The following is a 13,113-nucleotide window of genomic DNA, read 5'->3' as shown; positions in this document are numbered from 1 at the left end:
GACATCAGAATGGAATCATATGTGGTTATTTGTGACTGACCTTTCATTCAGCATAAAATTTTCAAGGTTTATCTATGTTATACCATGTGTCAATACTTTATTCCTTTTTATGGCTAGATAATAATCTGTTGTATGGATATACCACATTCTGTTTATACATTTGTCAGTTGATGGACATTTGAATTGTTTCCATTTTTTGGCTATTTGAATAATGCTGCGATGAACCTTTGTGTACAAGTTTCTTTGCACTCACATATTTTCATTTCTCTTGGTATATACTTAGGATTGGATTTGCTGGGTTATATGCCAACATTTTGAGGAACTGCCTGTTTTCCAAAGCAGCTGTACCATTTCCCATGCCCACTCTCAGTGTATGAGGCTTCCAGTTTCTCCAACTTATCTCAAACACTTGTCTATTTTATTCCAGCCATCCTAGTGGGCATGAAGTGCTATCTCATGGTGATTTTTATTTGTATTTTTCTGATGACTAATGATGTTGAGCCTCTTTTCATATAATCTTTTACTCTTAATTGCACTATGGGAAGGAGGGTGGATAAACATGTATATTTGATCTAATTTATATAAGTGGAAACATGAATACTCAATTTAAATATGTGATAGAAAAAATTTCTTTTAAATGTTTGAAAACACTTATATGGCAATCTCAAGTTTTTAGCAACATGCACAGTTTTCTACTGTTATTTTCGTGTTATAGTTACTGTATGATTAAGGGCTTGCAATATTGTGCACTGAATTTGCTCTGTAAGGTTGCTTCTTGTATGGACTATGGGTAAAAATTCAAATGACTCCTTGGGGTTGACTTAAAGGAGAAGTTTAAGGAGAACTGATTGACAAGGCCACTAAAGCTCAATGTGTTTGTCACCAATGCTGTGTACATCTGTTGTACATAAGTGTGTTCCTCGTGTGATAAGTATCAAAGGAATGTGACAGCATTGACATATGGCACATGGCATATCTTCTAAGAGATGGATGGCAAGATGTTTAAATGGACTTTTGCACTTTAATCATATGTAAAACATGGGATGCATCATCCATACCAAATAATAATTGTGAAATTTAGGTGGTGGGTACATGGGGAGTTATATTGTTCTACCTGCTCTTGTGTATGTTTAACCATCTCTTCAATGAAAGGACTTAAGAAATAAAACATGTTCAGTGCCTCATGAAGAGAAGGAAGCAGGAATAAGCATAGCTGGTGCTTTGTCTACTTTGCTAAATCAGCTTTCTCTCCTCCACCAGGTTTTCATCTTCCAAAAATGTGTTAACTCCTTTTTGGTGTATCCTATTGTATTCTTATTATCCTCAAGCACTTCTTCTTTTTAAATCCTTTCAATTTTATTGCAATATAGTACACGAACCACAAAATTCACCCATCTAAAGTGTATACTGTGTACCTATTACAAGGCAAGAATGGATCAGTCCATCAGGACTAGAGTTTAGCTACCACTCAATAGAGACATTTCAGGACGTATAATTCCTCTGAAGATAAAACCCTTGGAAGGTGGCCGAGAGCATTTGTTCACATGTATAATCCCGGCACTTTGAGAGGCCAAGGCAGGCAGATCACTTGAGGTCAGGAGTTCGAGACCAGCCTGGCCAAAATGGTGAAACCTTGTCTCTACAAAAAAAAAAAAAAAAAAAACCTGGCATCATGGCATGTGCCTTTAATGCCAGCTATTCAGGAGGCTGAGGTAGAAGAATCACTTGAACCTGGTAGGTGGAGGTTGCAGTGAGCCAAGAACATGCCACTACACACCAGGCTGGGTGAATGAACAAGACTCTGCCTCCAAAAACAGAGGGTTTCTGATGATAACTTTTAGATGTTTCTGATGATAGCTTCTGGGTGTGGCAGTAGCTGAACTGGAATGGAGGTAAAGGACCTAAGATGGAATGACAGGGGAATTAGGAGGCCAGGTTATTGGCAAGCCTATCCACATGGATGTTTGGGCCCTCCATGGATACTCCACCTCCTTAAGTTCTTTGCTCTGGGCTTCATCCCAATTTTGTGCTTCTTAAGGCCTTCATGAAATCTGAATTATTTCTGCAATCCTAAGTTTCAGACACAGCAGGGTCAGTGGCATAAGCATGGACAGGAAAAGAGAAGGATGGTGAGGGAGCTGTAATGGACATCTGTTTTGTTTTGTTTTGTCTTGTTTTGATTTGTTTTTGTTTTCACACCAAGAATTCACACATTTTTCTGGAAAACCTACCTCAAGTGCCCTCTAGAAAACTCAACTCTTTTATTAGTCCCAGTCTGTATAAGTGGAGTTGCCTTCTCTTCAGACCTCTAATATTTTAAGGGTGCATATGGGCACACTCTTAGTCATAAGGAGCATTCTGTAAAGATTCATAGCTAGCCTCCAAATGTCTGTAATCCTCATGTGTAGTCAAGGACTCACCTCTGGACCATGAGCTGCAGGTGATCTAGACAATATCTATTATATTCCACTAACCCCATGAAGATCATAGGTTACACTTCCATCCTGATAGGTGCACTGTATACACTAAGGGAAGATCTTGCATGTTGCCATCAACATGGCTAGAAAGAAGGCACAAAGATCACCTTCCCTAAAGAGAGGGATGCCATGTTGACAACAGCCTGCAGATACTGTTTAAGTCCTTAAAGAACAGCCCCATGTACACTTCTGCCAAAATGGCATCTGTCAGCTCTTCAGTGCCCTGGTAAACCTCAAGGGGGTGGTGCCTAGATCTAGATTGAGAAAGGGTCATGATATGGGCATGATGGGGCATAAACCTTTTTCCACCAGCATGGTCATCCTTTCCTGGCTTCACTTTTTTCTTACTTTCTCATTCTAAGGCATCTTTTCCTTACTCTCAGCTATATTTTACCCTAGGAGGTAGGTGGTTGCCTGGTCAACATTCCTGCCACAGACAGGTAGGTGAACTTTTTGCTCTGTAAAAATGTCATCAATCAGGGAGCATGGAGAAATACACAGGGAGGGGAACTACTTCCCCAAGTGAATTATTAGTAGAAAGACCTCCACGTTGAGGTCAAAATATGCTTCCCTAAATCATGAGCATGCCCTGCTTGTCAAATTCTTAAGCATCATCCACAGTGTTCCTGACACCCTACCCCAACCAGCAATACCCCAAACACTCCCACCAACTTATATGATCCTGTGGTCAGTGACAACTTTTTTTAAATAGTGCTTAAACCACTATTTCTGAAAAATGTACCTGTCCTTGAACCTTTCTTCAGATATGGAAGGGCTGCCTTCCTTACTGCTCTAAAGGATATGAAGCAGTGAATGGGGAGGAAGGTGCAGGCTGCCATACGATATCAGTAAGTTTCAAGCAAAGAGGTAGAAAAGAGCTCATCTCCCCAGACTTCATCAGGGAGAGACGGGGCTTTTGGAGGCACATGATACTCATTCCTCCACAAGAGCTCCAGGGGATTGGTCACCTTTTAAAAGTCAAAAGAGGGAGTCAGTAAGGGCTGAGCTAACTCCTACCTTTCCCTAAGCACAAGCTTGTGTTACCAAAACCTATACCTCCCAAAACAATACACAGAAAAGACAGCCTTCTTATTGGAACATTTATTGGGGAGAATCAAGATTCTCAACAAGGAGTTAATTATTTTGTGGGGGGAAATTTTCCTCCTTGGAAATGCCTCGGAAGCATTTTCTGTCCAGTTACTAAAGGCACATCACTGAACACAGTGCTTTTAGCACTGGTCAGGATGTCCGGAGGCACAAGGTTGACTTGACACTGGCAAGTGGGGTTTGGCTGTGGCACAGGCTTCCTCTGGGGCATGGATTGGGGATGACTTTGACACAATATCTTCCCCTTAAATGCCTCAACTTTCTGGGGCTGTCTGTCCTTGTCTATGATCTGTCTAATCCTTCTAGGATAATTCTGGCCAACAAAGATAGCTTGTTGGCTGCAAGATTTGGTACGTGTCACTTTGCAGGAGGGAGCCATGTAGTTGCAGGGATAGCCCTGGACAGGCTCTGCTCTGACCTGCACTTCTGGCACATTCTGAGCTTTCCCAAGCTGCACTGGGGAGGAAAGGGGCTCCTGGGGACAGGTGATATCTATCCCATGCCTATGCCCCTGCTTCTCTCCTAGGAACTCCCCAGTGTCTTTCCTAATTTTCTGAGCTTCAATAGTCCCAGTAAAAGCAGCTCTACTTTTAACTCGACCTCTATTCTGCACAGATGATGACAAGGAGCTACCCTTTTCCCGGGAACTTTCTTGCTTTTCATATGTTGTGATGGGTTTATTAGACTGCTGCAAAAAGGTCTTCATCAATTTTCTGAAAAGGTTTTCAGGAGGACGCTGTGTTTTCAAGGTTGGGGAAGATTTGCTCCCAAGCAACTCCCTTGATGTCTTGTTATGAATAGCATGGCTCTTTCTTCTGAGTTGGGATGTCCCCAACCCTGCATCCCCTCCACCAAGCTCTCCTCCATTGGGTCTTAGAGGGCTCACTCTCTTTGTAGCTGGTGAAAAATTCTTAACTTGGCATTTCTTTAATACATGTGTAGGGACCCTGGGCTCCTGCTGCTGTGCAACAGGGATCCCTCTGTCCTCCAAGTGGACATGCAGCACCTGGGAAGTTCCCATGTCCCGACTCGAGATGCCCGGGGCATGAGTCAGTAAGTCCTTGGAACTCAAGTTATCTAAGGCAAGAGACATGTCAGTGAAATGGCTCTGAGGATGGCTATGCTTCCTCTGGGCCAACTTTAACTGGCTCAACATCTGATTTTTAAGATATGATGATTTAGGATCTTGGGGAACTGGTATTCTTGGTGGGAAAATTTCAGTTTCATGAGAAGAGCTTGTTTTCACATTTGTCACTGAGCAACTTCCTGATTTGCTGGATGTCAAGCTGTTCCTAGTTTGTGTTTGAAGACCAGAGATCTCCTCTTCTTTGAACATCTCCTTCGACCCATTGGTGACAGGAAAGGTCTTTCTACTGCCCTGAAGCCTGTTAACATTATTACTGGTACATTCTCTCTTATCCCTTGACTCATGGCCAACTCCAGCTTGCAGTATGGGCAGCTCTGTGCTGCATCTACTGGCAAGTACAGTCTGTTTCTGACTAACTTCATCTATGATGCTGTGTGTGGGGGGCAGAAAAGTTTGTCTGCCATCCTCAGTTGTCCGGACACTTTCTGTAAGATCATTGTCAGTATCAGAGAATTTTCTTCTCAGATTCCTGTGCTTTTCATGGTCAACAGGTGAGGTGACGAGGTGAGGATGATCCAGGATAGAGAATGAGCTTGTTGTTTCTAACTTTTCTCCTTGAAAATCTGTAGTGCCTCTTCTAAGGGGCGTGGAGGCACCATCTTTGGAATCTGTCTCTATAAGGTCACGGTCAGTATCAGAAAATTGTCTTCTCAGGGTCCCTGGTTTTTCTTTGCCAACAGGTGAGGTGACAGGATAAGGACCATCAAGGACAGGGACTGAACTTGTTGTTCCCAACTTTTCTCCTTGAAAAGTGCTTCGTCTATGAGACTTAGAGACCCCATCTTTGGAATCTCCCCGAGAAATAAAGCTGGCTGAGGAGGGAAGGTCAAAATGGGAAAAGGAATTGGAAAGATCCTCTTTCGATTTGAAGATTTCTATGGATTCAAGGACCTTGCGGGGAAGGCCCCACAGCATCCTCATATGGAAAGATTTAATATGGGCTTCCAACATCTTTTGTTTGTTGGAACTAAGGAAGGAAATCTCCTTGGATGTATCAACGCGGTGGTCCTCACTCACCAATGCTGCCAAATTTCGATGTTTAATTTGGCTGTGGGATCTCTCAGGAAGAGACCTTGTCTGCTTGACTGAGTGCCATGAACTATGCACAGTCCCAGGCATTCGACCCTCACTGATTTCCTCAAATTTCTTGCTCAAATGTACTGTCAGGGCATTTGACAGTTGTTTCTGACCTAGGCTTTCCCCTGAATCATTCCCTGATGGATGCATCATATGAGTTCCTAGGTGTCTCTCAGAGTTAGACCTCAGATCCTCATCTGAAGATGTCTCCGGATCATGCAAGAGATGGTTTTTTGGGGCAGTCTCCTGGCTGTATCCCTGATAATTCCCCACATTCTCCATGGAAAGCATATTTGAGCTCCTCTCTTGGAAGCTTCTAGGGATGATTGATCCGGACTTCTTTAGAACATTGTGCCTCTGACCCTCAACCGAAGAGATATTTAACGGTCCATGGTTGCTCTCTGACACAGATAGCTCTGAAATTTTGCTCTGAGGACATAGCAATGACAGAGACTCATGGATTCTGCGGGGTAAGCCCCATTTGCGCTGGATGAGCCTCTTTCGAATGTGTTGCTCTAGTTTCTTCCTTACCTCAGAGCTGAGTGGAAAATCTCCAGGAATGACGGAGATGGGAGCATGGACCTTGAAGGACTTTTTGACCAATGCAGGCTTGGGAGCTGGAGGACAAAAGTCTTCCTGGGATTTTTGAACCACAGAGGGTAAACCCCACACACTTTCCTGCACTTTCTGCAACACGTTCCACTCCAGATGGTTAATTTCAGATGGCATAAGACACTGTGCCTCATTCTGGGGTCTATGGAAACACACTCCACACACCCTAATCAGGAATAGAGGACTAGGTAGTAAGGCTGGGAGTGGAGATTGAGGTTGAGCCTGGGACTGGACCTGAGTGAGATGTGGGGACTGACCTCGGGGCAGGGTTTGAGGCAAGGGTAGAGGTTGGGTACTAGGCAAGAACAGAGGTTGGGGAGGGGGAAGTACTGGGGATTCATGGGATACAGATGTATTTGTAATGCCATTGAAGAATACAAACATGGAGGAACGGCCACGTTGGACAAGAACAGTAGGATGCAGAGACTCGCTGTGCAGAGATGGGAGACCCCAGAAGAGCTGGACATATTTTTGCTCTAAATGGTCCTGAAAACACTTAGAATATGGGGGCTGCTGATGGATGTCCTGCCACTCTAGTTTGCCTTTACTGGCCCAAAAAGGAAAGGATTCTGCCAAGTCATGGTTAACAGCAATTGAGGTTAACATATTCCGTGAGGAATTTAGTTGGTAGTTTGGCCTAAGTTGTGTTGGGAAAGATCCTGGTTTCTTTCCATTTTCTTTCCACATCAGGAAATCATCGCTTTTTTTGACTTGTCTCTCCAGGAGTGCCAGAATGTCATGGCTGAGAAAAGAGATGTTAACAGGCTCTATGATGTTGGCCACAGAGTGCCCCCCTAAAGAGGCCTCAGAAGAATGAAGGGTAAGAAGCTCCTCCATAAAATCAGATGGCACAAAATTGGAGGAAAAAGAGTCCTTGGCATGAGGCTGCCACCAGGAGAATTCTGAAGATGCAGGGCGTGAATGGTCAATGCCTTTGATTGTTGGGGCACAGGTGGATGACCCACCAGAGCCACCTAGAGATAACATCTCCGGAAAAGTCTTCAAGACGGTGAGATTTGATTTAGACTGAGTCACAGTGCAATCTTCCAGTGGTAAAGCAGATGGGGTTGGTGGTTCATGACGATGAGCACATGAATCAGTGGGATTCACGGCCTGGGAAATATCTTGGCATAGGGTGGAGTCAAATGAAAAGATGGTGTTCAGAGACAAACTGGCCTCGGGTTGGAGGCTGGGCTCCCCTCTCTCAATGTGATGTGGTGGGAAAAGGGGAAAGGGAAGCTGTTGGGGTGGGGAATGGTCTATGGGGAACTTGGAATCCAAGGGAGAAAGAGGCTGTGATGGCAAAGGGTCCCTCAGTGGTGAGGGTGAAAATAAGTCAGCTAAGGTGGTGATCAGGTCAGGTGAGATAATTAAGGGGGGCGGTGGAGAGGGCTTAGGCCGAGGGGACAATATTAGCTCTTCTGGAGGGGTTGCTGAGGGGGTGGAAGCCAGAGTGAACGATGACTCAGTCGCAGAAGCTGAAGAAGCCAAAGGGGACACAGAGGGAGCAGCATCTTTCAGGGACTCCCAAGACAGCAGTCGCTGGATGTCAGCAGTTGCTCTGTTACACACCTGACAGACGGGGTCTGGGCATAACAGTCGACGAAAACGGGTGGTATCATGATGCTGGCCCAGGGGACTGCAGGAAGCAGGAGGTCCAAAGCTGCAGCCAGGACCAGAACAAGAAAATGAGGATCTGTTAGCTTGGCAGGGGTGGGGCCCCCTGAATCCTGCTGCACATTGCCCCCCACCCATGAACTCACCATATATGAGGTCATATGAACTCACCATATATGAGGTCATATGACCTCACTATAGCCTCTCCTCAAAGCATTCATTCACATACCCATTCCTATGGCTACCCACTCCCAAAGCTACAGCAGGCTACAAGGAATCCCTGAAATGAATATGCGAAAAAAAAAAAAAAAAGGAGGGGGTGGGAACAGGACAGAGAGGGAATGATTAATCACCTTTTCAGAATAGAATGTAGCTTCCTTTCCTCTTCTGCTTCCTTCTGCAACCTTTTCCGGTCTGCAAACCAGAACAGTATGTTATATGCAATGAAGGTAGAGGCACAGGGATCATACAGAAGTAACTCTGTGGAAGGCCCTTGGGATATTAAACTCTGATAGCCCCAAGAATCAGTAGAAAAGGGCAAATATTCATTGATAATGTTCACAAGTTCACATGTGTATGTGGAATCATTAGTAGAATTCCTTCATATACATTATCCCATGTGATGCTCAAAACCACCACGTGAAACACAGACATCAGTGGTTACCTCCAGGAGGAATCCAAGCATCAAGGAAGTCAAAGTACTTATGCAAAGTGAGACAGAAGCTCTGACTCCAAGCCAACCAGTAGTCCTTCCTTGATATCTCAGTTGGCCACCAATTGGGCAACACCCATTACTCAGGTCCATCACTTTGTCATGCCCATGAATGGGCAGAGCAGGGCCCATGAGCAGTGTCTCAGGTCTGATTGATTTCCCATGAGCCTGTCTTCTGAGGGCTCTGTTTTCTGAGACTATCTAGTAACTGACATTCTAAGAAATCATGGGACTGAGTCCTCATGAAAGAGACAGGAAGGGTCACCCTGAAGCTCAGATAGAGCAGGCTGACATTACCTTTAAATGTCACGCTTTTCCTTTTCCTCCTGGCTCTGCCCTGATGCTGAGAACGAAACAAAGATAATGACAGGCTGGGACTCACTTCTCTCACACTCTATGAAGCTCATTCATTCATTCATTCATTCATTCATTCATTATGCAAGAATGATATGACTCTCTAATTAATAGAAATATGTTCTTGTTATCAATTTTTAAAGGTGATGAAATATTTCTCATTTTTCCTTCTCTGAAAAGCTGAAAGAGGATTTCTTCTGTGAGAGCCACACTTGATGTGCTCCGTTAGAAGTCCTCATCCAGGGCACAGACTCAGAGGTCAACAGTCACATCTGTGCTCCCTCACAGGACAAGTATCCCAGAGACAGAGCTCTGGCTCCAGTCTCTGCTCAGAGACTCAGCGTTACTTCCCTGGTCAGCCCAACAACAAGGAAGGCTTTGTTGAATGACAGGTGACATGGGAATGTGATTCATGATCAAATTTCAGCAGAGACTGTTCTCTTTCAGAGAGCCCACACTCTCTAAATAATCCCATCTGGGACCACAGAATTACTGTGTTTGGGATTTTATCCTGGAACTCTCCACCACAGCCAGATAGGTAGTCTATGAGCTATGGATGGAAACCTTAGTCCTCCTGAACCCCTACGTCTGCCCAGCCTCTTCCATAGAAGAGTGAAGTTCTATCCTCTCTTCAGACTTCCCATCTAAGACATGTCTCTGTACCAACCAAACTTTTTTAGAAATGTGGGAATAGGATTCAGAAACAATAACAGGGCATCTCTCTTGGGTGTTCACCCACAGTTCCTTACCTTTTGGATGTCATTATTCTTTTCAGTGGGTGACGAATACAGGGTCAATACCACGTAGAACAAGTACAGTATAAACAACCCCAACCCACTCAAGCAGATGAAGTTGGGGTCAATATCCAAACAATGTGAGTCAGGGCTCAGCCCTGTCTCAGTATAGCTGTTTAGAAAACAGAGGATATTCTCCATGGTCTGAATAGCTCAGCTGCCTGAAGCAACTGAGCACTGAGGGTGCCCAGGCTTAACTATAAGCCCAGGCCTGCATCACAGAGCATGGAAGAGTCACAGAGGGTTTCTGAGGGTGGAGGGAGCAACAAGAGGAGGGTGTGTCCACAGCCCCCACCCCACCAGCCCAGCTGACTCCACCTTTCCGGGCCCTCTAGGCCCCTCTATTCTACCCTGACACTCCATTTCCCAACTCCATCCTTTTTCAAGCCATATATTTATCTTAGTTGAATTTTCGGTTTGTTCCAACAGTAAACCAGGCATTACCCAAGTCCCGCATTGCTGTTTGGAGCCCTTAACTTGGACCCCACCAACTACACTGCCTTGAAAACCTGAAATACTGCCTGGAATATTTGTTGTACCCAGGCTTTGCTACTCTCAGGATCACATTTGTCCTCAAATCCGTCTTATCTACAGAATGTTTTTGCCTTACATAAATGCAGATATAAAACTTAAACTTCCTTTATACTTACTTCATTTTGTGAATGTTGAACATTACATTCTTTGTTTTGAAGTCAGTTTTTACTATTTCCAATCAGAGGGACTGACTCAAATGATTAAAACTAACATTATCAAGGAAAAGAAGCTCACTGCCCAATTTGGTTTTTTTGAGAAAAGATGGTTTTTATTGTAAATTAACCAAAAAGGAGACAGGAGTCCAGCTCAAATCAGTCCTGTGTGCTGGCTTTCATGCAGTCATTTTATTAGAAAAGGTTTAGGGAGTGGCCTCTAGAATTAATAGTTGATTGCTGGAAGGAAAGGGGAGGTCTGAAAGTCCTCGGCATGCACAGTTTTGTTTAACGCTGCCTCATGTATTCCATGTGCACATTTGTGGGGAGTCGGTTAAAATGTGGCAGAAATTTGGGCTGTGACACCAGCCAGCTTATTCTGTGCAAACTCCAGTTGGCCTTAATAGTTTTAATCCATTTTAGCCAGTTTTTAAATCTCAGAAGCAGGAAGTGTTTCGGCATTTTAGCAAGTTACTGTTGTTGTTTGATCTCCTATCTTGTAAACTGATTAATTTTGTTAGTCATTGTTTTCTTCAACTCTCTGGGACATGGTTTCACTAATAATTCATTATTTAACATCTACAAAATGAAAATAAGTGTACAATAAATGTATATAATTGAAACTTCCAGGGACCTTAGGGGTAAATTTATAGAACTTATTTTTCTGAAGTTAGTGAAGTTTAAACTATTCAAGCACTTTTGGAACATACTCTGTACACAAACACACATACACATCAACCTAAAAGGCAGAAGTTGATGGAAAATTATTATAAGTAGAGAGTTAATGTGGGTCAAGCTTGAGGATTGCAACCTGGGAACACAGATGCATGTCAGCCTAAATATACGCTCCAATTACCAGTAGTTACGAGTGGATTTTTAAAGTCAAAAAAGGGGACAAGGAGTCGGCTGATACAAAGTTGTAATCAGGGATTCTCATTGGTTTACAGAAGTGACATTGATTAGTGATTGGCTATACATTATTAAGCTATAGGGAGTGGGTTATACTGTCAGGTGTGGCATTATTGGGTTACTATATAGCTCCATGTGGCAATAGCAAGCAGTTTCAAGAGATGAATATGTAGCTCAAGGAGGAAATAGGGCTGTGATTTCTGTCTCATTTTAATGTCTCTCTAGGCCTGATAACTTAAAAGGACTCACATGCCTCAGATAAAAGTTCTTTTCTTTACAAACACACCCACACACCCATCCTATGACAAATCAATCAGTATTTTCAAATCCAGAATCAATTAGTTCCTCCTTTTATTTTAATCTCTTATTTGTCATTTTGACCCCACATTTTCTAACTCTCCCTCAAACACAACCAGGCCCAACCCTCCACATCAATTTGGTGACAAGTATGCAACTCCCTTAAAGCAGGGATAGGTTACAGTGCCCTAAGCTATTGTGATCTAAGAGACCAAAATAGATGCCCTTTTACTAACTAAGACAGACCCTTAGGTTAAGGAAACAAAGTTACCTATGGGTCAAGGGTTCGTGCCATACCTATGGCATGGCAAATTTCTAACTTTCTATAACTAAATTCCCTCTAACCAAATGAGCTATCAGCTCTGATTGGACAGAGGACCGACCTTACAAACGTTCCTTTCTGATAAGCTACTAATATTAGAGATTTCCAGTTTCTGCCAGATTATAGAGGCGGCACACAAACTGCCTCTGTCCTGTAGTTCACCTTATGATGTAAAGCGCCAAATTCTACCTCATTTTAGTGCTAAAATCAAGGTGAACATGGGATGTATGTTACATATGTTTACTCATTATGGTGTGCTTGGCTCCCGCATAAATATATATAGCTTTTCCCCCAAACTTGTTGAATATGTATGAATGTGAATATAAAACCCAAACTGTCCTTCCCCTATTCCAACAGAGAGTGCCTTCATTCCACACTGGATGCTTTCCCTTCCTGGCTTGCAAACTGATGAGAGCAATAAGGCTCTCCTTTCTACAATTTAGCCATCTTGGTGGTCTTTTGGATGATACTACTGATCCCATCAGTGTTTGGTAGCAGAGTGAGACTTAGGTGTGTCAAAGCCTTAGAGCAGAATGTAGTCATTAAGCAACCTCACCTGACTACACTGTGGGCCATGTACATGTGATCTTTTCCTGAGTGCCTTGGCATCCAAAAAAACTTGAGAACACCTGCATTATATTCTATATAATCATTTCTGCAAGTGTCCAAATGCCAACTACCTGTCATACTTTATTCAGGCGACTCCTGTCAGGTTTAAATGATCCCAATATCCTCCACCCCTAACCCATCTTCCTACACATTCTTTTCTAAACTCTTTATCATGACAGCTGTCATCTGAACTGGCTCTTAACTTCTCATGTCTTTCTTAAACTATTGTTAAAGCAAACAAATATGGCTTGAGAAGGACTCCATGCTTCTATATTTGAGTCCTTGCAGATGAATTGTAACCTAGCCTAATAGTTAGACAAATTGAAAATCTAACTCAATAGTATGCACCTGTAACAATAGCTGAATGTTGGCCAATCCCAGCAGCCATAATTC

General features: G+C 43.4%; 1 protein-coding gene and 1 long non-coding RNA gene across 2 annotated transcripts in view; one reads left to right on the top strand and one right to left on the bottom strand.

Moving 5' to 3' along the window:
- The window catches only part of LOC129047891 (uncharacterized), a 47,547-nt gene that overhangs the window by 24,782 nt on the left and 9,652 nt on the right, over positions 1-13,113 (top strand). The window contains exon 4 of the long non-coding RNA XR_008509753.2: positions 7,144-7,429. This is a non-coding gene — a long non-coding RNA (uncharacterized LOC129047891). The remainder of the gene's footprint in view (positions 1-7,143; positions 7,430-13,113) is intronic.
- LOC100434428 (spermatogenesis-associated protein 31D3) lies at positions 3,564-10,072 on the bottom strand. The gene is made up of 4 exons (XM_054520089.1): positions 9,853-10,072; positions 9,047-9,092; positions 8,391-8,451; positions 3,564-8,083 (listed from the first exon to the last, which is right to left on the bottom strand). The coding sequence occupies exons 1-4, from the start codon at positions 10,036-10,038 to the stop codon at positions 3,616-3,618; spliced, it is 4,761 nt and encodes a 1,586-aa protein (XP_054376064.1). The 5' UTR covers positions 10,039-10,072; the 3' UTR covers positions 3,564-3,615.

This window comes from Pongo abelii, chromosome 13, assembly GCF_028885655.2.
Source record: "Pongo abelii isolate AG06213 chromosome 13, NHGRI_mPonAbe1-v2.0_pri, whole genome shotgun sequence".
Taxonomy (NCBI): Eukaryota; Metazoa; Chordata; class Mammalia; order Primates; family Hominidae; genus Pongo; species Pongo abelii.
The sequence above is the reverse complement of the archived record's forward strand: the minus strand, read 5'-3'. Positions and strand labels throughout refer to the sequence as shown.

Excerpts from the sequence above, each read along its gene's own strand:
- LOC100434428 (XM_054520089.1), bottom strand. The coding sequence starts at position 10,038 with ATGGAGAATATCCTCTGTTTTCTAAACAGCTATACTGAGACAGGGCTG. Across the intron at positions 8,452-9,046 it reads GAAAAGCGTGACATTTAAAG|ACCGGAAAAGGTTGCAGAAG; the intron begins GTAATGTCAGCC and ends TCTGGTTTGCAG. Across the intron at positions 8,084-8,390 it reads CTACATTCTATTCTGAAAAG|CTTTGGACCTCCTGCTTCCT; the intron begins GTGATTAATCAT and ends TCCTGGCTGCAG.